Below are 24,268 nucleotides of genomic sequence, written 5' to 3' on the forward strand. Positions count from 1 at the left end.
AAGATCAAGGGCATTCAGTATTGTTTTTCAGTTTTGACCCTTACACACAGACATTGTTACAGATTCTTTGAATGTTTGGACGATATTGCATTGGATATGCGGATAACTTCAAAATCTTTGCAATGTTTCACTGAGAAACTCTTTTCTTACATATTTCCATTATTTCTTGGTGCACAGCATCGGGGAAATTGGTGATCCCCTGCCCATCTTACCTCTAAGAGACACTGTCACTCTGAGAGGCTCTTTTTTATACCCAATCATGTTCCCAAATGACCAATAGGTAGAAAGTTGCTTCTCCAGCTGTTCCTATATGTATATTTGACTTTTCTAGCTTGTGACTGCTACCTGTCCCAAATTTTTTGAAATGTGATCTGTCTTGAAATAAAAAATGAGCCAACATTTGTCCTGAAATGTAAAAATGTTTCACTTTCAACATTTTATATGTTATCTATATTCTTTTGTAATTAAATATGTGTAACCTCCATCGGTCCCACATCACCCAACCCGCGCTGAGCTGGGATCGAACCATTGTCCTTCAGCATGGGAATCAGCTGCTCTAAAATGGAGACTAAAGACCATGGACTCTAGTGTCTGTTGCTAGAGCACCTTTAGAGGTGAAAGAAGTGAGGGTTTTTACTTTGATAAGATTTTTGTCAGATGCGCCACTCCAGGTAAAATGGTCTTCACATCAACTCATGACCAGGCAAGAGTCTTGGTGAAGATTTATTGTCTTGAGTTTATGATGATTTGAGTATTTAAGGGGAAAGTGCAGAAGTGTCTGTGGGATTCTGTAGCCAGGATACCCCGTTGCAGTGTATGAGTCTCTACATCAGGACTTCTACAAGGTTAGGTGTTAATCTCTAACTCTTGAGTAATTGATGTTGTACATTTCTGAATTGGCTTATTTTGTTTAATTATGTGTACTGGAATGGGAAATCTTTGTCTGACAAATAGATGTAAAAGTCTTGTCTAACTCTGATATCTTTTGAAATCTATGTAACTATAGATTGTTTAGGCTGATATTTCCGCAGCTTATGACCAGGGTTTGTTCATACATTCAGGCTCAATGGACAGAGTATAGGCAGAGCAATAAAGACCTGTTGATTTCTGACAATCACTGACCTGGTATGATAAAATCTTGTGGCTAAATCAAACTTTATGTATGAGCAAGCATGGTGCGGCCTAATATTAATTAAAGGAAATTAGTTTACAGTTATATCCTCTATCTAAGAACCACAACTGGCGAGGATGTGTCTGTGAGCAGATGGAACTGGCTAGCATACTGACTCTTAGCGACTTTAAGTAAACAATAAACCATTCATTGAAAATAAGGATTTATGAGGTTAATCGATCTAAATTAGACCAAATCACAACTTATAAGGTGATAAGCTTGAATAAGATAAAACTAAAATTTTTATTTTTATTTATTTATTTTTTATTGGAGTCTTGAAATTGGAGATTAAGTTCATAGTTGGAAACAGTTGAAAATAAATTAACAAATTAAAAATGTTGCTTTTCACATGTGCTAAAAAGGCTTTTGATTTTCACCCATGATGTTAGAATTAGACTAATAGATGGACTCTTACATGTCCTTGGACAATTTTGAAAAGCATTTTTTTGATTCAATTTGAATCATAATTACTGCATGTATCATATATTTACCATATTTTATACCTAAAGCAACCCAAAGACCTTAATTACTTGAACTATTATGACTTCCCTGACAGATGCATTAAATGTATCTTTTGTAATCTAAGTTCACACATAAGTTGTGCTAAACAAAGTGAGTCTGAGATTTGTCATATGGAAAACATTAAAAAGAAAAACTAAAAGCATGAGTAAAAAGCTTTTCATATTTGGGTCAGTTGAAATCACAACTGAGTGTTGGTGGGAGACATTGAGCGAGACGTGAGCGTTATGTTAAGTGTCGCTCTGAGCAGCACTGAAGCATCTGAAACAGCGAGAGTCTCCGGGGATCTGCTTCAGTCCGAGTCAACAAAGATGAGGCTTTGGGGGAACAGGCTGAGAGCTTCATAGAATATGTATCAAGTGAAATGGAACAGGTTGGATTCTGAATTAGGCGGCGCAGTGGGTAGCACGTTTGCCTCACAGCAAGAAGGTCGCTGGTTCGAGCCTCGGCTCAGTTGGTGTTTCTGTGTGGAGTTTGCATGTTCTCCCTGCGTTCGCGTGGGTTTCGTCCGGGTGCTCCGGTTTCTCCCACAGTCCAAAGACATGCGGTACACGTGAATTGGGTAGAATAATTGCCCGTAGTGTGTGTGTGTGTGAATGAGTGTGTGGATGTTTCCCAAAGATGGGTTGCGGCTGGAAGGGCATCTGCTGTGTAAAAAAACTTGCTGGATAGGTCGGCAGTTTATTCCGCTGTGGTGACCCCGAATTAATAAAGCGACTAAGCTGACAAGAGAATGAATGAATCTGTTTTTTTTTTGCAGGCTTACATTTTGTGTGGAAGCAAATTATAAATAAATAAATAAGCATGTGTCTGGTCTCCAGAATAAATAGATTTCTGTAGCTACAAAAAGTTTTGATATCCTGAGCCATGTGTTAAATTATTCTGTGTATTACAAAATACTTATTCCTGTCAACTCAACTGCAATTTCTGACTGCAGACGAGAGTTTATTGGCAATAATGACAGAAATAGGCCTTGCTGTATTTTGATCTGAGGGAATCGAGGTATTACATAATGATTTCCCATTTGATTTTCAAGCCACGTCTTTGCAAGTATCAAAAAGCCTGTGGGTTTAGAATCTTTTTTGTTGTGTAAAACAGGTTTTGGTAGATATTTGTTAGCTGGAAATGTTTCCTTAGCTTCAAAGATGAAGAGAAGAAAGTAACTGCATGTTTTCAAAGGAGCTTCTGATAAACATTTGCATTCACTCTGTCATGTAGCTTTCAAAGAGACACAACTCCCGTAAACCTCCCTAATGGTGTGTTTCCACTAGCGCACTGTGAGCGTGGCAGAGTGAGCGTTTTCAATTGATTCACATGGAAGTTTTGTAAATGCTCAAACAGTCCATCAGAAAGCAGAGAGCATTTGAAATGTTGGTAATTTCTCCACTTGCAAAATGTGAAACGGAAAACACTGAACAGCATCCAATCGTTGTGAGTAGACTAAGCAAGATGCCAACGTATGTTTCTGAGTGTTTGCTAAAGTGGATTACTGTGCTGAAATAGGCTACTATGAGTACCTTTACACTTTCAGTTTACACAACGCTGTGTTTATTCAAGGATAATTTTTTTCGAAGCAGGCGTTAAACAATGAATGTGTGAAAAATTTGTTAACACCTGGTAATTTGAGCTGTGCCATTGTAGCATTGCTATCAGCATCACAGAGTGCAGATTTAATGATGTAGTAAAAACACCACAATAAAAACAACGATTCACTCTCCTCCACACATTCCTGACTTCTTTATACACTTCTTTATCTTTGAGTTTAGTCTGTGCCCATTTTGATAATAAGCTAACTGTTTTCCATTAGACCCAAACACATTTAACTTGTTTTAATCACTAAAGTGAACTTTATATCAATTCCCTGCCCAACACCATGCTCCCTAGAAAAGGTTTAAACCTTTTTGCACTAGTGCATTTTTTTTTTTAATGTCTAGATCAGAGAAGTCCAAACTAGGGCCCGTGGGTCAAAGTTGGCCCATGGTAACCTTTGATTTGGCCTTCCATCCCACATAAGAAGAGAGTGAGAATGATGGGGAGGGTTGGTGCAAATGCCTTAAACAGTGATCATAACTTCTAATTTACCATTTAATTAACCTAATTGAGCTACAACAAAGTAGACTGAAAGTAAGTTCCATTTAAATTTTGTAAATGAATACAAATAGTAAATATATATAATAGTAAATATATATATATATATATATATATATATATATATATATATATATATATATATATATATATATATATATATATATATATATATATATATTTTTTTTTTTTTTTTTTTTTTTTTTTTTTAACTGTAATTCGATCATTAAACAATTTAAAGCTAGCTCTCTGCAACTCTCACATGGTCACCCACTGAAGCTATGCAGGGCTGCGCCCGGTCAGTACCAGGATGGGAGACCACATGGGAAAGCTATAGGTTGCTACCAGAAGTGGTGTTAGTGAGGCCAGCAGGGGGCGCCCAACCTGCGGTCTGTGTGGGTCCTAATGCCCCAGTATAGTGACAGGGACTCTATACTGCTCAATGAGCGCCGTCTTTTGGATGAGACGTTAAACTAAGGTCCTGACTCTCTGTGGGTGTTAAAAATCCCTGGAAATCCTTCGAAAAAGTGTAGGTGCTTCACCCTGGCATCCTGGCCAAATTTGCCCCCTGGCCTCTATCCATCATGGCCTCCTAACCATCCCCATATCATAACTGGTTCCATTACTCTGTCACCTCTCCACCAATCAGCTGGTGTGTGGTGTGCAGTCTGGTGCAAAATGGATGCTGCATACTGGTGGTGGTTGAGGAAAATCCCTCCTTTGTGTGTAAAGCGCTTTGAGTGCCCAGAAAAGTGCTATATAAATGTGAGGAATTACTATTAAAACAATTACTAAAAATATATACAGCATTAGACAACATGAAACAATGTTTTCTAGCTATATTTAAATATTTAATGAATTAGAAAATCACCAATGCCAACTTTAATCAAGTTTGGCATATTTACCTTCTGCCAACCACTTTCAGTCAAGTTTGGTATTTAGCCCTTCATTTGAAAAAGTTTGGGCACTCTTGGTCTAGATAAAGAGTTCGGATGCAAAAACCTCTAAATGCCTACTCAAATTTTCTTCTAAAATGAGCAGTATTCTCAGGGCCCTATGTATACAGTAGGTTTAGTAATTTTACTTTAATGGCAAACAATAGGTTATTTTCATTGCCTTTAACATGAAAAAACTAAAAATAAAGATGCTAGAAGGAAGGAATGAATGAGGGTAATTTTTGGAGGTTTTAGAGGAAAAATTAGAGGTTTTGCATCTGAACTCTTCAGACATTGTTACAATTACACAAGGCATCCACACTACTTCAGAAACGTCGACCTGTGAAAACCGAGCATTATAAAAAATTGTTTATAAAAAATTTATAAAAAAGTTTGAAAAACCTGTTGTTTCATTTCAGCATAGACTTTTGCAAATAATTTACTGATTCATCAAGCCCCTCTCATATGACCATTTTCATGTGTTTTAGACTGTATAGTGTTGACTGAGATCATTTTCTCAAGTGCAGAACCAAATATAGATGAGGAGGATTTTCTAAACCTCAGTTTAGCCTAACCCCTTGAAAGAAGTCAGTAAAAAACTGGAAAGTTTGGCTGCCAATTAAATTGAGACAATAAAGTAAATTACCACCAAGAGCGAGATTAACAACCATAACGATCAGAAATCTGATCTGTATTTTGCTAAATATATATATATATATATATATATATATATATATATAATCATTGAGTTTTTCAAGAGTTCACACTTAGCTGATGATAGATTATAAAGCAAGTTTGGCATGCTTCCTTTCGTTTGCAGGGCATGAGGGGAGTTTGAGCTAAGGTGGGTCTTGACAACTCCACTCTTATTTAGAGCTGATTACAGATTATAAATTGCTATATATATATATATATATATATATATATATATATATATATATATATATATATATATATATATATATATATATATATATATATCCTGGCTAATTTAGACTGATCAATTTTTTGGGCTTTGAGAGGAAACAGAAAAACCTGGGGGTATCCCACATGAGCACGAGTAGAACATGTAAACTACGAACAGAAACGACAAGTGAAGTTTATTTATAAACTAATTTCGAAAAGATCACCATTACGATTGCTTGCCGCCGGCCCCGCATTATTCAATTTATAATTCACCAATAAGACGTTTTAAAGAATCCTCCCTTCCACCCCTACTTCTCCTCCTTTCCATGATGGGTGGCATAGTGGCCCAGTGGTTAGTACTGTTGCCTCACAGCAAGAACGTAACTGGTTCTCGTCCTTACCAAGCCAGGCAACGTTTCTGTGCTGAGTTTACACATTCTCTGCGTGCTCACGTTGGTTTCCCCCAGATTCTTCGGTTTCCACCCACCATCAAAAACATGCAACCTAAGTTAATTGACTAATCCGAATCCCCATCTTAAGAGCAATCACTATCTGTTCATTAGCTACTACATCAGGAGAGTTCTCGAGATCTACCTAAGCTCAAACTCCCCTCTTGCCTTCCAAAACATCCGATACACCCTGTGTGGACTTCGAACGACTTACCTTTGTAAGTAGACATCCTTCGGAGGATGCAGCCTCTGAAATGAGACAGCAAGCTGAACAGATCTTTTTTTCCCAGTTGCTTTGTGCACGTCCTGTCTTGTTGATATGATTTTACACGTTACTATGAATGTAATGCGCGGCTGTCAATCCATTCGGTGCGCCAGGAAACCGCACTCCTACATCACGTTGCGGTGAGCCTCAAAATGGGGGATTTGAATCCTATTTTAACATCAGGAAATTAAAAAAAGAGACTTTTTATCTTTATATCACCCCAATATGACTGTGGACACACTATACCTAGACAAAGTTCTGTCCAAACAGCCCGCAAAAAAACAAAAACAAAAATATATATATTTTTTTATCAGAGGTGCCCTTTAAATCATGCTTAAAATCTCTGTAAGTATGACTTACAATCACACTAAACAGTCACATCTAAATTAAGGAAAGTTGTTTTGTAATTTTGATCACTGCTGTCTATGTGCATGTATGTGTGTCTGCACATGCATGGGTTAGCCTGCTCTTAGTGTTTAATATTCCAACAGCTTCCAAATAAAAGACTGACAAACTCACTCACATCTTGTAACCTACAATACCCGATAATATATTTTCAACTCGTTTAATGTGTGCAAAATTATGCATATTGGTAAACAGCGTGTGATTTCCTCCATTAGCAGCAGTAATGTGGTGTAAACATCTCTAATCAGTCTCTGACATCTGTTCTGAGGAGTTTTAACCAGTCTTCCAGAACTGTACCTTGAAATTCACCATTCCCTTAATGATGTGCATTTGTCCAGGCACAGAGGAAGATAAGTGGCTGAGTCTTGACTTTTGCATTACATTTTCACTGTTAAGCAATGAAATGTCATCTGAATACAGTAAGCTGACAATGTTACTTACACACTTCATGCAAAATGTGCTCATATATGCAGATTTGCTTATTAATTTTTGCATACATTTCCTTGCATTTGATATTTTATGTAATTTATGTAAAATGTTGTGTATTGTATGTTGCTGGCTTCAAATCATTTCGATGCCAAAAGTCTATTCCAGGTTGAGGGATTCATTCAGGCAGATTCACAGCAGATTTGGTGCCTACGCTTTGTTACCACAGCATATGGTCAGTGTTCCATGTTCTCACTCGTTGGTGGCATATGGACAATTTTAAGCTAGAGAAGCTCTATGTAAAACGGTTGCTCAAGCGAATAAACAATGTGCCGTTGCCAGATATCAGTAACATAAAGTCATCTAAATTAACCATATGCATCCAACATTCCTTATACAGCTGTAAAAACTCTAGAGTAATTATATTTGTTGTTGAGGCTTTACTTTAATTTTACTTTCTGGAGTATATTTAATAGCATCAATAGTAAAATACTTAATTTATTATCAGAATATAGTCTGCTGAATGATCAGTTCGAAAACAGATGTCACCAAATTGACATGAAAGAATGGCCAGGCTTGTTAAGTCTGTCTGATTGAATGGACTGAATCATTTGGGCGTTTATTGAAAGCCCAGGTTTAGCCTTGTTTTATCCAAGATATCTATGTTTAGATCAGTGTTTCTCAACCACGCTCCTAAAGGACTACCAACACTGTTTTGGATGTCTCCTTTGTCACCCTCATTACAGGTCTTTATTTACAGGTTCTTTATTATTTAGTTGTTCAAGCTTTCAATGAGATGAAAAACTGTTTAAAAATAAGCACTGTCAGAATCAGCAAGTTAACGCAAAAACTCCATTGAATCATACATGTCAACATTGCGATGTGAAAATAAGGCATATGTCCACCGTTCGGCCCTCCAGGAATTGAGTTTGACACCCCTGCTTTAACAGCATCGATGTTGTAATGAAATTAAAATACAGTCAGATAAATGGACACGCATGTGCCCATCAGGATCAGCAGGCTAGTGCAGAAACTCCAACTTTTATATTTTAAAGACATGGTGGGGAAAATAAAATGTACTGCAGTGTTTCTTGTATATTCTGAGACCCACTTTATATTGTATATCAATCAGTCTGTAAAGATTGTTAATTTTTAAAGAAAACAAACCTTAAACGCATTGAATTTGTAACAACCTACAGTTCACCAGAAGCATTTGACCTAAGTTATTGAAAATGAATAGTCTTTCTGCATACTTTTGCATATACCCTATTTAGTACAATTTGCTTATCTTCCAATGACGGTTGGGTTTAGGTGTGGGGTTGGGTGCCATGCCTCCTTTTTAAAATCATACAATTCCATACAACTAAACTCATAAATCTAAAATTAAACTGACAAGTGGTAAAATACCTGTGTTTCTTTGTGAGATCAGGCTGCAACTATTGCAACTATAGCTACTGACAGCACTGCTGGTTAACACGAGGTATATTTCATTGCTGCAAACTTTTTATTCTATTTTCCAGCATTAATATCTTCCATGTTCAGGCTGCTGCAATATTAACTATCTATCTGTAGCTTTGATAACAGAAGATGTTCTTTATTATCTACAATTGCCTTCATGCCATGTTGCATTTAGTTCAAAACAGCTGGAACTGTAATTTGGTGCTGTGGACAGATGGTGAGGGTTGCTTCCAGTGTGCTTTTATTTAACAAAAATGTATGTTTTTTTTTTTTTTTTTTTTTTTTTTTTTTTACTGACGATAGACTGAGGATAAACGAAGGCAAATCCTTAAGGCAGTGAGTATAGGATGACATATAGACAGCTGACTGTACACTGAAAATACAATCTGGTTTATGAAAAATGAGGCAGTACCTGCATATTAATACTAGACAAAAAAACAGGTTATGCTGCAGAGGAATTGCAATGACCAACTGTATGAGTCAAAATTCTAGATTTGTTTTCTTTCATTCCACAACTATTAAGTAAAAATCATGTTTCATGAAGACATTTTGTATTTTGTTTTTACAAATTTAACAACTACCATTTTAATTAGTAATATACAATGTTAAGAACTTAATTTTGACAAATTAAATGTTTTCTTAATATTTTCTTTTTTGAGCACTCAAGATTCCAAATGTTTAAATAGTTGTGCTTCTGCCAAATATTGTCCTGTAATAATTAATATTATATATCAATTGAAAAAGTATTTATTAAATAAATAAATTAATAATAATAATAATAAAATCTGACCTCATCAGTAGTTTTGCGGTGTAAGGTCACATAGTTAGATATTGCTTGACGCTATTAGCAGGTTTGGCATGCTGTTTTGGGAGAGAACCCTGAGCTCTCAGATGATTGAGCCCACGGCTCCCGCCTGGTCAAATAGCATGAAAGGGGGTCTGAGCTCATGTAGGTCTTTAGAGCTCCCTCTGGTAAAAAAAAAAAAAAAAGAGGAAAAGGAGGAGATGGGGTGAAAGGGGATTCTTCTAAATTGAAGATATGGTAGTAGGGTGAAATTGGTCTATTTATCATAGGCTTGGATAAGGGCCACACAGAATCCGCAAAATATTTCTTTCTATTTCTGCAGATAATTTAGTAAAAAATCTGTGGATTAATGCAAAACTAATAACTTAATATATGAAATATATATATATATATATATATATATATATATATATATATATATATATATATATATATATATATATATATATATATATATATATATATATTTTTTTTTTTTTTTTTTTTTTTTTTGCAAACATTATTCTAAATAAATCTTATGAACATTTTAGTATTACTATTATTATATCACAACATAATTTGTGAAATTTATTTAAAAACTGAAGAAATGTAAATTATCACACATTTACACAAGTAAATAAAAAGACTCAATGGGCTAAAGATCTTTGGAAATCTGCATGCACTGATTCCGTGTGGGCCTATCTTGGATCAAGCTGATTGGATCATTGCTGATTTTGGATGAGAGACCAGCTGCAATCAATCAAGTGCTTCTCTCTAAATTAGTTTGTAAAACTTAACTTAAATAACCAATCAATAATAATACTTATACTTGAAAAATATGTTAAGCTGCATTTGTTGCTAACAATTCTGATGCAAAGTACACATTAATAGGCAGAATGGATTAAATGCATATCAACTTTACAGTCTGTTGCAAAATTGACATCTTTTTTATGGAAGTGCAAACTAGTGCTAAATATACCCTTGTTACAATGAATACTTTAGACCTTAGCCTTTTAGCCCTTAGCTCTATTTTTAGTCCTTTGAAATTATACATATTTTAAACCCTAATGGGTAACACTTTACATGAAGATGTTTTGGTGACATATCACCTTAATGATTATAATTAATAATTATGACATATTATGAACAGAGGGGGCACATTGTATTTTATTTTTTTTAATTATTGATTTTAGGGATTCATATTTATATTAGGAGATATTTTAAGATCAGATTTTGAATGTGTAGGTATGTTATATGTTGTCTTGTTGGTGTCTATGTACAGCGGAACCTTTATTTTTCCAAAACAAATTTCTTTGACGGGAGACAATACATTTTACCTTGACCTTGATAAAAGTGTATCCAATTCTATACATGCTTATGGCAACTGTCTAATGGCAAATTTGTCAAAAGCATTCATAAATTCTTATTTATATTCTTGATATTGTGTCATGATTATAAAGGTTTCATGACAGTCTTATGAACACCCCTTCAAGTAAAGTGTTTCCCCTTAATGTCTTAATCTAATCATAAAACATTTTTGACATAATATATAATTTGAGAGCTTAATATTTGGTATTTGGTATTTTACTTTGGGATTTATGGCACAACGAAAATACTTAAGCCCTCTTTGCTACAACAATCCACATGTAAAATCAATGTTTTAAAAGGAACATGATCTCAATAGAGTCTCCACACTGAAAAAAAGTGTTGCATGCAGAACTGTTGCAAACAATTTATTTGTGTTGAATTTAAACAAATAAATTAAGTTTAATAATGTTCAACTTAATTTGCTTGTTTAAATTCAACACACATAAATTGTTTACAACCACTACATTTAAAAAAAAAAAAAAAAAAAAAAAGAGTTAATCCAAGGAATCAACTTTGAATAATTTTTTTTCAGTGCATTTGTGATGCAGTATGGTTAAAATATGGTTCAGATCACTCAAACTAAGATACTATAACATTGAGTTAAGTGACAAGCCTTTATTTCATCAGCAGAAAAAAGATGAGTAGAAATGTTATCACAAGTATATCATGACAGCCTCACGTCTAGTGTTCAATGACTTGTTTAATTCAACAGTGATTTATCAATACAAAAAGAAACATGTAGCAGTGCAGGTGAAGCGGAACTCGCTGAGCACGCCGCTGTTCATTCGCTACGCTAGATATCAGGCCTCAATATAAAGACCTCTCAACATCAACAGACAGGACTTTTACTAGGAATCTCAATATCTACAATATCTGTTTGCTGAGGAGAAGATTATTTGTTCATTTGCACCTCATTTCTAATGAAGCGTTACTGTGGGGGATTACAAATCGAGCTGCTTTAAATAACACATGTTCCTCTATTAGGAACAACAAACAGTAGCAGCGAATTGCAGTTTATTCTCATAATAGAAAAGAGATTTTGAAGGGCATTTCAATATTCTCTTCAATTAGACCATATAGTATGCCATAATTAACAATCAACTTTTAATCAAACTTCACTGTGGCAGTTACAGTTTATCTGTGAATATTTTTTCACACACTGATGAGAGACCTTCCAGTCCATAAATCAAAGTCATTGATTAAATGAAGGCCCTTTTTTATGTTCAGTGCAATCCATTGCAGAGAAGATGATAGACGATCATCTTGGCTTGGTCCCAGTTCATTTCATCCCATTAGCCCGTAGCTATAACATGTTCATTTTGGTCAGCTTAATAGAGCAGGTTCAAAGTCTGTTGATCTGATCAATAGAGTGACCGTCACAGTCTAAAAACTGTCCGGTCGATCATGACTCAATTAGAAATTGTCCTTCAAGGTTTACAGTGAAAACGCTGACAGGTTTAGAATGTAAATAAATACATAGTTTTGTTGGTCAAAGATACTTCTGAAGAATTTAGGCTTATTCACTTCATGAATGATAAATGTAACAGTGATAATATGTGTTCAAACCAACACCTGATACAATAATTATAACGCAGTGCATATCTTATTATTTCGTCTGCCTCTTTAAATGCGTAAGATCTAAAGCAGGATGGATTCTGATTGTCTAATTTTATAATTTTGGGTATCGTACACAAATTTACGCAAGCCCTGTTGGCAAAATAAGAGAAAAACAAGTAAAATACTTGAAGAATAACAACTTTTAGAATTTACAGTTACGAAGTTTAAAGTTACAGTTATCGTTCTTGATGTGAAAAGGCCTTAGCCTCATGAAACAATTGCAGTTACGCAAAAATGTATTAAAATAGCAATGTAGGATGTTGAGATGTCCATTGGTCTGCTAGCTTAAGGTAAATCAGTCAACTAGCTTCCCATGAAAAATCATGTTGGTCAATTGGTCAGTCCAGCAATTAGAAAACTTTAAAGGGTTAAAAACTATGTCATTAGCTTGCTTCATTTACTCACCCTCATGTCATTTCAAACCCATTAGACATTAGTTCATCTTCCAAGCACACTAAAACATATATTTTGTTTCGCTTAATTAAAAAAATAATAATAATAATCCACGTAAATTTATTAAAATATTAAGTGTTAACCTAATCAATTTGTGTTGGGACAACATGAATGAATTGTTTATGAATTAAACATAAATATTGTTTATGGAAGTCTCTCTTTTGTCATTATGTTTGGTGAGGTGGTTTATATGATGTTTATCTGTGTAGAATTCCTTTAAATGAACGTAATGAGCATCAACGCTACCTGATATTCACAGTGTATTGTACGATTAGTTTCAGGTAGAGTTAGTTTCAGTGTGTTGGAATAATTTTATGGTGATTATATCCCTATATATGTTTCTCGAGATCGCAAATTATGTAGCCAGAGCTATTAATGACTGCATTTCATCTTTAAAATGAATGCTATGGGATGGTATTGGTATGAGAACGTTTCCTTTCTCGCTAGCCAGCTGACGGCTTACCTCCATATGGAACGCTTTTCTACTGATACCAGTTTGTCCAGTAGCTCGCTGGTGGACTTGAGACACAGAGCAGAGTTGACAAGGACAACGGTGTTAGAGTCCAGTAAAGAACAATTTCAGAAGCCAATAAATTAAATAAACAAGTAAATAACAGGGTGAGACTTTGGTCAAAACTGAAAATGTGTTTAAACAATCAGGCTGCCGTAAGGGCTTTTCTTTTTCTGAATTGCTTTTTAAAACACTGCGGTTGAGTTTAGGGAAGTGGGTGGGTGGGTCAATCTGTGCTTTGTAAATCCCTATTGGTTGGGTTTAGGGAAAGGGGCGGGTGGAGGGAATCAGTTGGTTGGTCAGTCAGTCAACAGCGGCCTCTGGTGGATTTACGTGAGAGCAGCAGGCTCAAATGGGACTCACAAGAGAAACTTGACATCTGAAAAAGCATACTCAGCGGGCTCAGGTGGATTCACGAAAAATAAAACTGCAAAAAACATAGCTTGTGGGACATATTTTGCTCTCTCCAGAAATGTATATAGGGGTACATAATCAGAATGAGCCTTGGTGGAAAAGGGGGGATGATTTGAGATGCGCCCTGAATTTTGTAAACTCAAATGTTTGTAGTTAAAAAAGCCCTAAACCTGTTCATCATAAAAAGCAGTTATGCCTCTTCAGAAGACTTGAACTAAAAGTACATGACTCACATGAGTTTATTTTCTTTCATTTAAGAATGTTTTGAAGTAATAGACTTTTGAACAGTTTGTAAATGGGGAGACACATTAGGGTGAGTAAATTAGGGTGAATTGTTTTTAGATTTACTTTTTTTAGTAGATATTATTGGTCCAGTAATTTGTACATTAAGGCTTTGGAACACTCTAAAAACAAACAAAAAATACACTTAATAATCATTAGGAAATTGCTACTTAAATTAATCTCAAGTTCATCTCTGTTTGGACAGTTACTTTGAGCTGGAAGGCAGTAAAGATGTGTCTGATGGTGGAATAAGAAATGCAGCCTCCCAGACAGCATGAAACAGTCGTCATAGCAACCCCCACCTTTTATGCTGAGCTCATTAAAAGCAAAGCCTTGACCTCCACCAAAAACAAGCTGCACTTCCTCGACCGAGGGAGAGGGAAGATTTATCTTTATGAAATCACTTATGGCTTTTTTTTTTTTTTTTTAAACGTGTGATGAATTTTTAACTCAAACTTAAATTAAAATGGGTGATTGTACAATAGGGCTTTTCATGTTGCACTTAACCCTGGGTCACTGTTGGCCTAAACATCAATTTTAACCCTGGGTAAAGGAATGTATTGAATATGTGGGATTAGCACTGCTTATTAACCTGGGTTATAAAATGTGCTGCCAGTCAATAGGTGACACTATTAGATTGTATGCCTTCAAGTCAAGTTGGAAGTGTCATATTTACGAGTTAACACATATGAAGTTCAGTGGAAAACAAACTCGTTGGATTTTCTTCAACCCCTAAATTTCAGAATGGTGTATGTGACTGTGAGAAAACATGACAGATGCAATAGATGAAGCATCAGCATTTATGATTATATTACTGTTATTTTTGTTATTTACATATTGTCACCTTGGAATTATAAGGTTCTATCTGCATTCTAAATGATTTTGAGATGTTGAGAAGTTTTTGCATTCTATAGCAAACAGTATGTGTGTAACATTTGTTTTTTAAATAAAGTCTTAATATCTAAACAATATCACATCCCATAATGTAAATAAGTTGTCATTTAGTAAGAATATTTCAATAACTCAATTTTGACAAATAATTTCAGATAGAACCTTAGAAACCTAAAGTGACGATACATGCTAAGTTTCCAAATATTATATATGGTGCATCTAAAAATATTAGATAATTTTTGGCAGTTTTAAATAAATCATTTCACAGCAACTAAATAAATCATAGAAAATCACTCTGTAAAAAGCGATTAGTTTCTTTAGTTTTTCAAAAAGAATGAGTAAACCTGTTGCCTTATAAATGGTAAGCTGACTTTACTTTAAAAAGTAAACCCATTGTAACTTGGAACTATTGAGTCGACAACTTAATTTGTAGACTTATGTGAATAGTTAGATAATTTTAAAGCAATGATTTATAGGCGACACAGTGAGTAGCGCTGTCGCCTCACAGCAAGAAGGTTGCTGGTTCGAGCCTCGGTTGGGTCAATTGGCGTTTCTGTGTGGAGCTGGCATGTTGCTTATGCCGCTGCTTAAAACATGTGCTGGATAAGTTGGTTGTTCATTCTGCTGTCGCGAACCCAGATTAATAAAGGGACAAAGTCGAAAAGAAAACTAATAAATGAGCAATGATTTACTCAGTATTTTTTAAATGGTCAACTAATCACTTTGTTTTTACAGTGAAGATATAATAAAAAGACAATAGATGCAATGCATTCATATATATATATATAATCAATGATCAGTCTTTAAAGATATGGCTGGAAAACTTCTCTCTCTCTTGGTCATGATTCAGCAGGCACTACTGACTTTCACATCTTAAAATGAATAAATAAATAAATAAAAATTCTATTCATCCACAAATAATGAATCCACAGTTACTAATCTACTATAACCTCCCAGAAACAGCTCATATGAGGCTTACCTTGCCATTAATATTTTGAAAAGATGCATAAGTCTCCTTTGATTGCAGCAATATTTAGAAGCCTACTGGAATCCATAATCTTGACTACTGGAATGAATTAGCGTTATTGTTTTTATGCTTTTGTTGCACAATGTGGTAAACAGAAAGCTCATTTTACCAACATTTAGAAAATATCACAGTCATTTTGGCTAGTCTGCACATATTTTATTGGTCATCTAAAAAAAAAAAAAGTGCTGAATCTGACCAAAGTGACTTGACTTACCAACTATTACCAACTTGTAAATACAAACTCCTCAGGATGACTTGAACAAATACTACAGCAAATGCTTACTGGCAGCCAATCCCAACAGACACAACATCATAAGATGTTAATATCAAGTTAGATTTAGATCGCCAGTGTCTAAGGACAACGTTATTTTGATGTCCAATAACGACGTAAAATGACGTCGATATTTTGTTGATTTTGAGTTGTTTTGTAAAGTGATCAAAATTCAACGTCAAGTCAACATCTTAAACCAATGTCTTTTTGAAGTCAAATACTGATGCTTATTCATCAAGTATGTCAACCAAAATTCAACGTCTGATAGATGTCAAACTGGTAATTTCCATACAACATCCAGCTGTAACATCGATAGACGTCGATATTTTGTTGTTCTAAGGTTGCATTAAAAAGTAAGCAAAATGCAAAGTCTGTCCGACGTTGGACATTGACCTGACGATGGGTTCTGATGCAACACGATTTTCATTTTCTAAACAAAATGCAACGTCACATGGCGTTGGGGTACAATGTCATGTTGACGTCCTGTGCCTGCTGGATCAGTACACAGTCATTTAGTGTTTGTACTGGCTTTCATACACTAAATGAAATAAGGAAGAGGCTGTCTCATTTTTACCATTATAGTCTATTATAATGCTAACTGCAGTTGGCAATATATAATATACTATGTTTCTGGTTGCATGACGTGTCTGTCCAATGAGTGACACTGACACAGCAAATATGCAAATAAAGATGTTAACCCAGGGTTGTATGCTGTATGTACAATGTGAAACGTCATTGTAAGTATACCCAGGATTCATTGTTGACCCCAAGTAAACTATAATCATTATAAAACCTAAAGATTCAGTTTAGAGGTTACAGGGGTTAGAGTGACCCAGGGTTATTAAGCTCCACTGTGGAGAATTATAAGAGATTGTCTTCAAATTGATGTGTATTGGGGCAATATGTAAATAAATAAACAAATCAACCATGATTTAATAAAGAAATGCCCCATGATTTAATACAATTATAAGTGCTTAGCTAGCTATATGTTTCTGATAAAGTGTCTTGTTCTCTGCACTTACATACTGATGAACTTTATTTTATGGTTACTTAACCAAATTAGATTCAGGATTCATTTCAACTTCCTAATCGCCGCTCTATAAAGGTAGTTGGATGACTTTCAGAGACCAGCATTTGCCCTCTAGAGATTTAAAGCTTTACAACATCATCGATATCACATACTAAAAGCAAAACACGTACAAATTGTTTGGCAGTATAAGTCACTATAGTCTGAAAACAAGAGATGTGTTGTTGTTTTTTTTTCGTTTAGCAATAAACAATCTAGTTAAAAAGTTACCATCATGAAAACATCAATTAATCAAAATATAGTTTCTAAATACCCTTCTGTGTTAATAAAATGAACAAATTAACAACTAAGACTGCGCACATTTTTTTTTTTTTTTTCGTAAAAAAATGCGCAGTGTTCGTTTAATGAGGCCCTCGAGTTCCTTATTTTGGGAGACTCAAATATGAAGCCTCCAAAGTTCATTTCATTTGCACAGATCAGAACGTAAAGGCGTAGACAACTCCGACCACTACGATGTTGCCGATGGTGGCAGTAATAGCGATCCACAGCCAAATGGCGTCCCGGGACAAGGGCTGCTGCTCCTCCTGCTGGCTGTGAGCAGCCAGAGCGGCGGCGTGGACACTTGCGGAGGAGTTGAAGAGAGAGTGATCCGTGCTGTAGTCATCGTGAGGCGACGAGTCCATGAAGGCTCCTGTCATCACCGGGATCTAAGATGGAGAAAGGCAGAGGAGCACACGACCAAATGATTCCATTAGTGACACTCGGATGTGCATTGTGGTCTGGTTTTATCGACATCCTGCAAAAGTGAAATCCCTGCTAGGCACAATTACAGCTCAAGATCATATCTGGAAGTGCACTTAGATTGGTTTGGTTCTGCCCTGGAGAGAGCAGGAATAATTGTACCATGTAATGTTTTCAGATAAATGTTTACTTCTGATGTTTTTTGCTTCAATATTTTGACATGTTAGCAGATAATGTAAATTAAATCTAGGACCCAATTGAGTAAAATATTATTATGCAGGAAGTGACAAAAACAAGTTTTACATTAATTGGTATCATTTATGCAATACTACTGTCTGATGTCTTTTATTTTGTGAAATGTATTCAACATTTAAAATCTCATTGTGGGAATATTTTAATTTAATTATACACAGAAAAAAATTTCCAGAATGTTACTGTATTTTTTAACAGTAAATAACTTTAGTATCACTTTACAGGATTTAACTTTACAAATTCACAGTAATGTGTTGTATTTATAATTTTATTGTGAAAATTAAGGCAGGTAGCATGATTACAGCAAATTACTGTAAAAAAGGTTAAATCTTTTGCATGTTAGTAGAGATATTCAATCTCTTTTTTATGTCATTCAACAAAGATATTAATACAAATAAACTTTTGTGCTAGTATTGACACTTTTTATTTATTTATTTTTTTGCTATTTAGCACAATTTGGTTGCATCTTGAAAAGTAACTTACATTTTTTGGAAAATCATCCTGTTTTGAAACGACATGAGTGTCATAGAAAATTTTTACTTTTGGGTACACTACACCTTTACTATTTATTTCTACAAGGTTAACATGGAAATATGAAATGATTTTTGATAAACAAAACTTTGTGCTTAGCCAAAAGCATAATAAACTGGAACAAAATTAATTGATTAAAAAACACAACACACTCAACATGATTTCAAAATCAGGGTAAATCAGGCATGTGATCAACTTATTACAAAAAAGAAGGAAGACCCCCCCCCCCAAAAAAAAAAAAAAAAAAAAAAAAAAAAATATATATATATATATATATATATATATATATATATATATATATATATATATATATATATATATATATATATATATATATATATATATATTAGTGGTGTCAATCAATTGAAAAAATTAACTGATAAATTGCACCTTTTTTTTGAAAATTAATCGCGATTAATCACATTTAAAAGACTGAAATTTGTAATTTTGGCTATTTAAATGTAAAATTATTGTAAACACAAGACAAAACTATTTAAATTCAAAATATAATAGTTTATTAGATTTTATGTTTAACTTGTAACAGATTTATTCATGTAAACAACATACCCACAATAAACCATCAAGATCCTGGCTTGACACCCACATTAATTGCAGAAATTAAAACACAGGCTTGTTAGTGACATTTGAATTTTAAAACAATCAATGCCAATAAAGAAAAAAAAATTGTTAGAAGTTACAAGTTACGAAATTACAAGTTGGATTCTAAGTGGATTCTAAAAAAAAAAAAAAAAAAAAAAGCCAAAATACAGGCATTGCGAATATGGAAAAATTGTAAAGTTGTATTGCTGTGAGTTGAGAACTTTAATTCTAAAGTAGAAACAGTTTTACTCAGTCCTCTTTTACATTCAGTCAGTTGCTAAGACAGTGCAGTCTGTTGACATTATCGGTGGACAATGTGGAACTTTTCTTTTGAATGATGCAAGCTGAGAGTGCAACGCAATCTCACAGCAATTCGTGACTTTTTGATTTAGTGGCACGACAGGGCAGGCGGAGCATCTACCTTCAGATTCAACACGCATGATCGCGTTTATCAAATTTGCTTAAACTAAGCGTTCTAAAGTATGGCTGCAACAACAACACGAAGCAGACACTTGCGTGTAAGGGGGAAACACGTCAAACTTAACGACACATTTGAGGGCTCATGCTGAAAGGCAGATGAATGTGCTGTCTGACAGCTCGCGACAGCTCATGTCACTTTCTGAGTACATTTACATAAAGACACCAATACTTTGATTTTAATATGATTTAGATAATACTCTTATTAAGAGTCTACCATGTGAGCAGCGATTTTTGTCTACCTTAAAGGACCACAGAGTCACGAAATGCGGATGTTTTTTTTTCCGTTCACCATGCCATATCAAATTTCATTAAAACAGAAGTCCGAAGTTAAAAATGAAACACCCTAAATTGCATAAAACTCTGGAGAAAACTCTGGAGAGCCTGGTGTTGCGACATTAATTGTTTTATACTCAAACTTGCCTTCAAAAAGCGCTTCCGTGGCTTTATCCATATTTCTTTGCACGTTGAACACACGTCGACCACAACAGGAAATAAAAAAAAGCAACTGTGTTAATTGCGTTATTTTTTTTTTTACCCATTTATTATTTCAAGTTAATCGCATACGCTAATGCACAAATTTTGACAGCATATATGTTGAAAGAGTCACATGCTGTATTTTTAGGATATAATTGACCTAAAAAATTTACTTTCTGTCTTCATGTCTGCAAAATCACACATAACTTGAGCTGACCGTCATCTGTTACTGTACCACAGGCAGGGCGGCCGAACGTGAGCCTCTGAATGAAGTTTACTTTAGTGAACAGAACCTGCATAGACTATGAATAACAGATAATAAAGTTGTAAATAACATTCAGTTTGTGGCACAGAGTGATTGTTCGGGAGCCGCATGGCAAGTGAACCGCTCTTAGCAGTGAAAATGAAACCAAAAGCGCACAGTGTTGCCAGATGTAGCTGACTGATTCCAGCCCAAACAGTATCCAAAACCCGCCGAAATGCAAAAATACCCACCCAGTCTTCTGTATTCATGAAAATCACGTCAGTGACAGATTTTAAGCAGAAAATGACAGATTGTAAGCATATGTCTCAAACACAATATTTCAACATCAGAATTATCATTAGCTTTAATGACCAGGACAAATCTAAAGTCTGTTCAAGTCCATCATTCCAAGTCAAAATTTTGCATTTTATCCAACAGTAGACCTACACAAAGCCTATTGCTGTTTTACGATATGTTTGAGAATAACAATAATAAAAGCCCTTTATTTTATATCTACAGAATCATGAGAAAATCGTGATCTTTATTTTAGGCAAAAAAATTGTGATTCTCATTTTAGCAAGAATCGTGCAGCTATAGCAGACACTAACCCGCTATAACATCATCATCAATGACTAAATCTCCAAAAGACCGATGGAAACATCAGTGAAGTGTAGCTCTAAAATGGACATGAGACTGAAAAAACTCTGTGGGTAAAGTATTGATCACAAGCTCTCAGATTGTGATCACATCTCGGTTTTGTTCTGTTGATATGTAATCCAAATATTTGTAGCTAGAAACAGATGAAAATATAACTTCTATTAGTATGACTACGATGGTGAGGGCTTAAACGGAGCAGTGCTCATAATATCAAGCGAAAAAGAAAAAGACAGCTGTGAAACATAACCTGCTTTGTATGTTTGTAGGAAACACAGTTTAGTTTAGTTTAGGGTTTGTGAGTTATTGCTGCCTATGACTGTCAGATATATCGAAACAAAATCAACTTAACTCTACTCCTTTAGCGCCCCTCACAGAGCTTGATCCACGCTGGCTTTTTTCCTCTTGGGTTTTTGGTTTTAAAAATGGAATAATTCCACTACCCCATCCAAACTTTAGGATGCCGGTAATCAGATTTGCACAATCCATATGCACAATGCTTTACGCAAATCGCAAGGGTCGCCCTATAGAGCTCAGAAAAAACAGAAATACCAATTTATACGGAAAAAGCACATCCCTGCCATATGTCAGATTGAATAGCGAAGGTAAGCCTGCTTCACAGTAAAATATACTTCATTTTACAAGATAACACTGTAAAATCACAGTAATGGACTTTACTATCTATTGTGAAGTTAAACTTTATGGCTGTAATTTCACAGTAGTTTAATGTAACAAAGTCACAGTAAATTACTGTGAACTACCTCACTGTAATTTGAGGTGAATTTACACATAGTATTTTTACTGTGAAAGTAATGCAATTATTAGCCAGTAATTTACTGTCAATTTAAGGTAATTTATTATTATTATTATTTTTTTTATTTTTTTTTTTTACAGTGTACACACACAAGAAACGAGGCTAAATTTAGATTGTCTGTGAATCTACTGTGGATGTCAAAGAATAGCCCAAAACTAGTCTAGTAATCAAATACACAGTGACTTCACATGTGTAGTCATACATTTCTGTTGGGGCTGCACGATATTGGAAAAATGTAACATCGTAATGTGTTTTTTTTTTTTTTTTTTGGCGATATATATTGCCATTTGAATAACATTTCACCAGATGTCTTAGTATCTCTTATTGTAAAGAATTGAGAGTACGTCTTCATAAAATCTTATAAACAATCTATACAATTTTTGGGGTTCCCTGACACATTTTCATTGCTATTTTCTTTGCTATTTGCAGTGCATTTCTTTATTTGCATGTGTTGCGAGTATTTTCATGCTCAACAATTTATAAATTCAATCAAAAAAAAGATACAATTGAAATAAAGTGTTTTATCGTTTCCCGAGTCTAATAGTATTCAAGCACAGTAACTGAATGATCAAAATAAAAATAATTTAATGAAGTTAATCCTTGTTAAAGTCACAAATGGTACAGTTTCTTATGCCTGAATGCTTTTAAAAAACACTATGCAATCGCAGGCAACTGACATGACAACTCAAAATTGCATATCCTGCTAAATTGTTTTATTGCTTATTATTATTATTATTATTATTATTATTAATATTATTATTATTATTATTATAATTATTAATTTCTGTTTATGTGATGACTAGTTTAGTTTTAGGCTATTCTTTGACATATACACTGACAATTAGGGATGCGCCGATCCTGATACTTGCCAGCTCCGATAATGCAAATCTGATATTCCATTCATTTATAATTCAAACTGCATGTCGCGTTCATGACAACACGAAAACTTTCTCCAAGACTATTTGTTCCTGTTAATGTAAGTAATCAGTGGAAAATTTGCATTTAGTTTTGCATTTTTGCATGGAGATCATTGCTGTTTTTAAATCATGTCGCGCTGTCTCTTAGATCAGCAGATCACATTCACAACACTTGAGTAGAGAGGATTATTACCTGCTCTTCACACACAAAGTAGGCCTACCTGAAACTTTAAATGAGAAAGGGCTCAATAATACATTGGACAGATTCTCAATGCACTGATTTCTTCCCATCGTGCTGCTGTTTTAGAAGTGTCTGTATAACGGAGGGCTGCGCGCTGTGTCAGTGATGCAATCGCTTCATTCAGACACCGGCTGTGCAGACGTGGCATGCGCCACTTCGTATGATTATTCTTACAATAAGTTTGTTCTCTCATCCCTTCGACTGAGTTTATTGCTCAAAGGGAAATACTTTAAAGTGCTGCAAATAGTTTGTAAAGCCTGACGCATAGATGAAGAAGCAGGTAACAACTGACTTATATTTGTATGAATCAGTTTCAGTTAAAATACTAAAAAAAGGACCACAATTTCAGCCAAAAGTCTTTTATAGGTCACATGAAATTACATTTTTAGATGTTATCAGATGTTAGTTTCGAGGATATGTATAAGCTACTGTGCTACAAAACAGTGACAAAACTTGCATTTAGAACTTACAAAACCCCAATATAAACTTCTAAAGCTTGCACTTTGCCTAAACAGATCAACAAGTTTTTTGACATCACCTCATACTTTCTCATCAAATCTTCTGAACAAGCAAATGCTCTATAGCAAGGGGGCCCAATCCAGTTCCTGGAATTCTACCTTCCCGCAGAGTTCAGCTGCAACCGTAATCAAACACACCTTTAATTGCTCCTTTATATCCTACCAAGTTTGTGCATTAAACAATATGATTAGACATTAAAAGAAGCAAGTGATTCATTTAGGTCATGTTTTGATCTTCAATTGGTCTCACCAAATCATGTGATGCGATTTTGCATATCAGAGTTCACCAAGCCTAAACTTTCCAACGCCGGGAACTGCGAAACCTGCCACACGACCTTGTGTTTCTGGTCTGACGCATTCGTGTGCGTATGAATGGAAGTTTATGGTGGGGGAAAGTGTTGTGACTGCAGCTTTAGTTGGTTTAGTTGTGTTTGATCACAGTTGGAGCAAATTTCTGCACAAAGGTAGATCTCCAGGAACAGGATTGGGCACCCCTACTCTATAGTATCTGCCATGTCCCATCCCCCTTTAAGAT

General features: G+C 34.9%; 1 protein-coding gene across 1 annotated transcript in view; it reads right to left on the minus strand.

Annotated features, from left to right (window-relative positions):
• Positions 1–11,456: 11,456 nt before the first annotated feature.
• LOC137488617 (uncharacterized protein C14orf132) overlaps positions 11,457–24,268 on the minus strand; it is a 74,874-nt gene continuing 62,062 nt past the window's right edge. The window contains exon 2 of the mRNA XM_068215619.2: positions 11,457–17,974. Within this exon, the coding sequence (XP_068071720.1) occupies positions 17,744–17,974 (231 nt within the window). The 3' untranslated portion in view covers positions 11,457–17,743. The remainder of the gene's footprint in view (positions 17,975–24,268) is intronic.

This window comes from Danio rerio, chromosome 20 (genome assembly GCF_049306965.1).
Source record: "Danio rerio strain Tuebingen ecotype United States chromosome 20, GRCz12tu, whole genome shotgun sequence".
Taxonomy (NCBI): domain Eukaryota; kingdom Metazoa; phylum Chordata; class Actinopteri; order Cypriniformes; family Danionidae; genus Danio; species Danio rerio.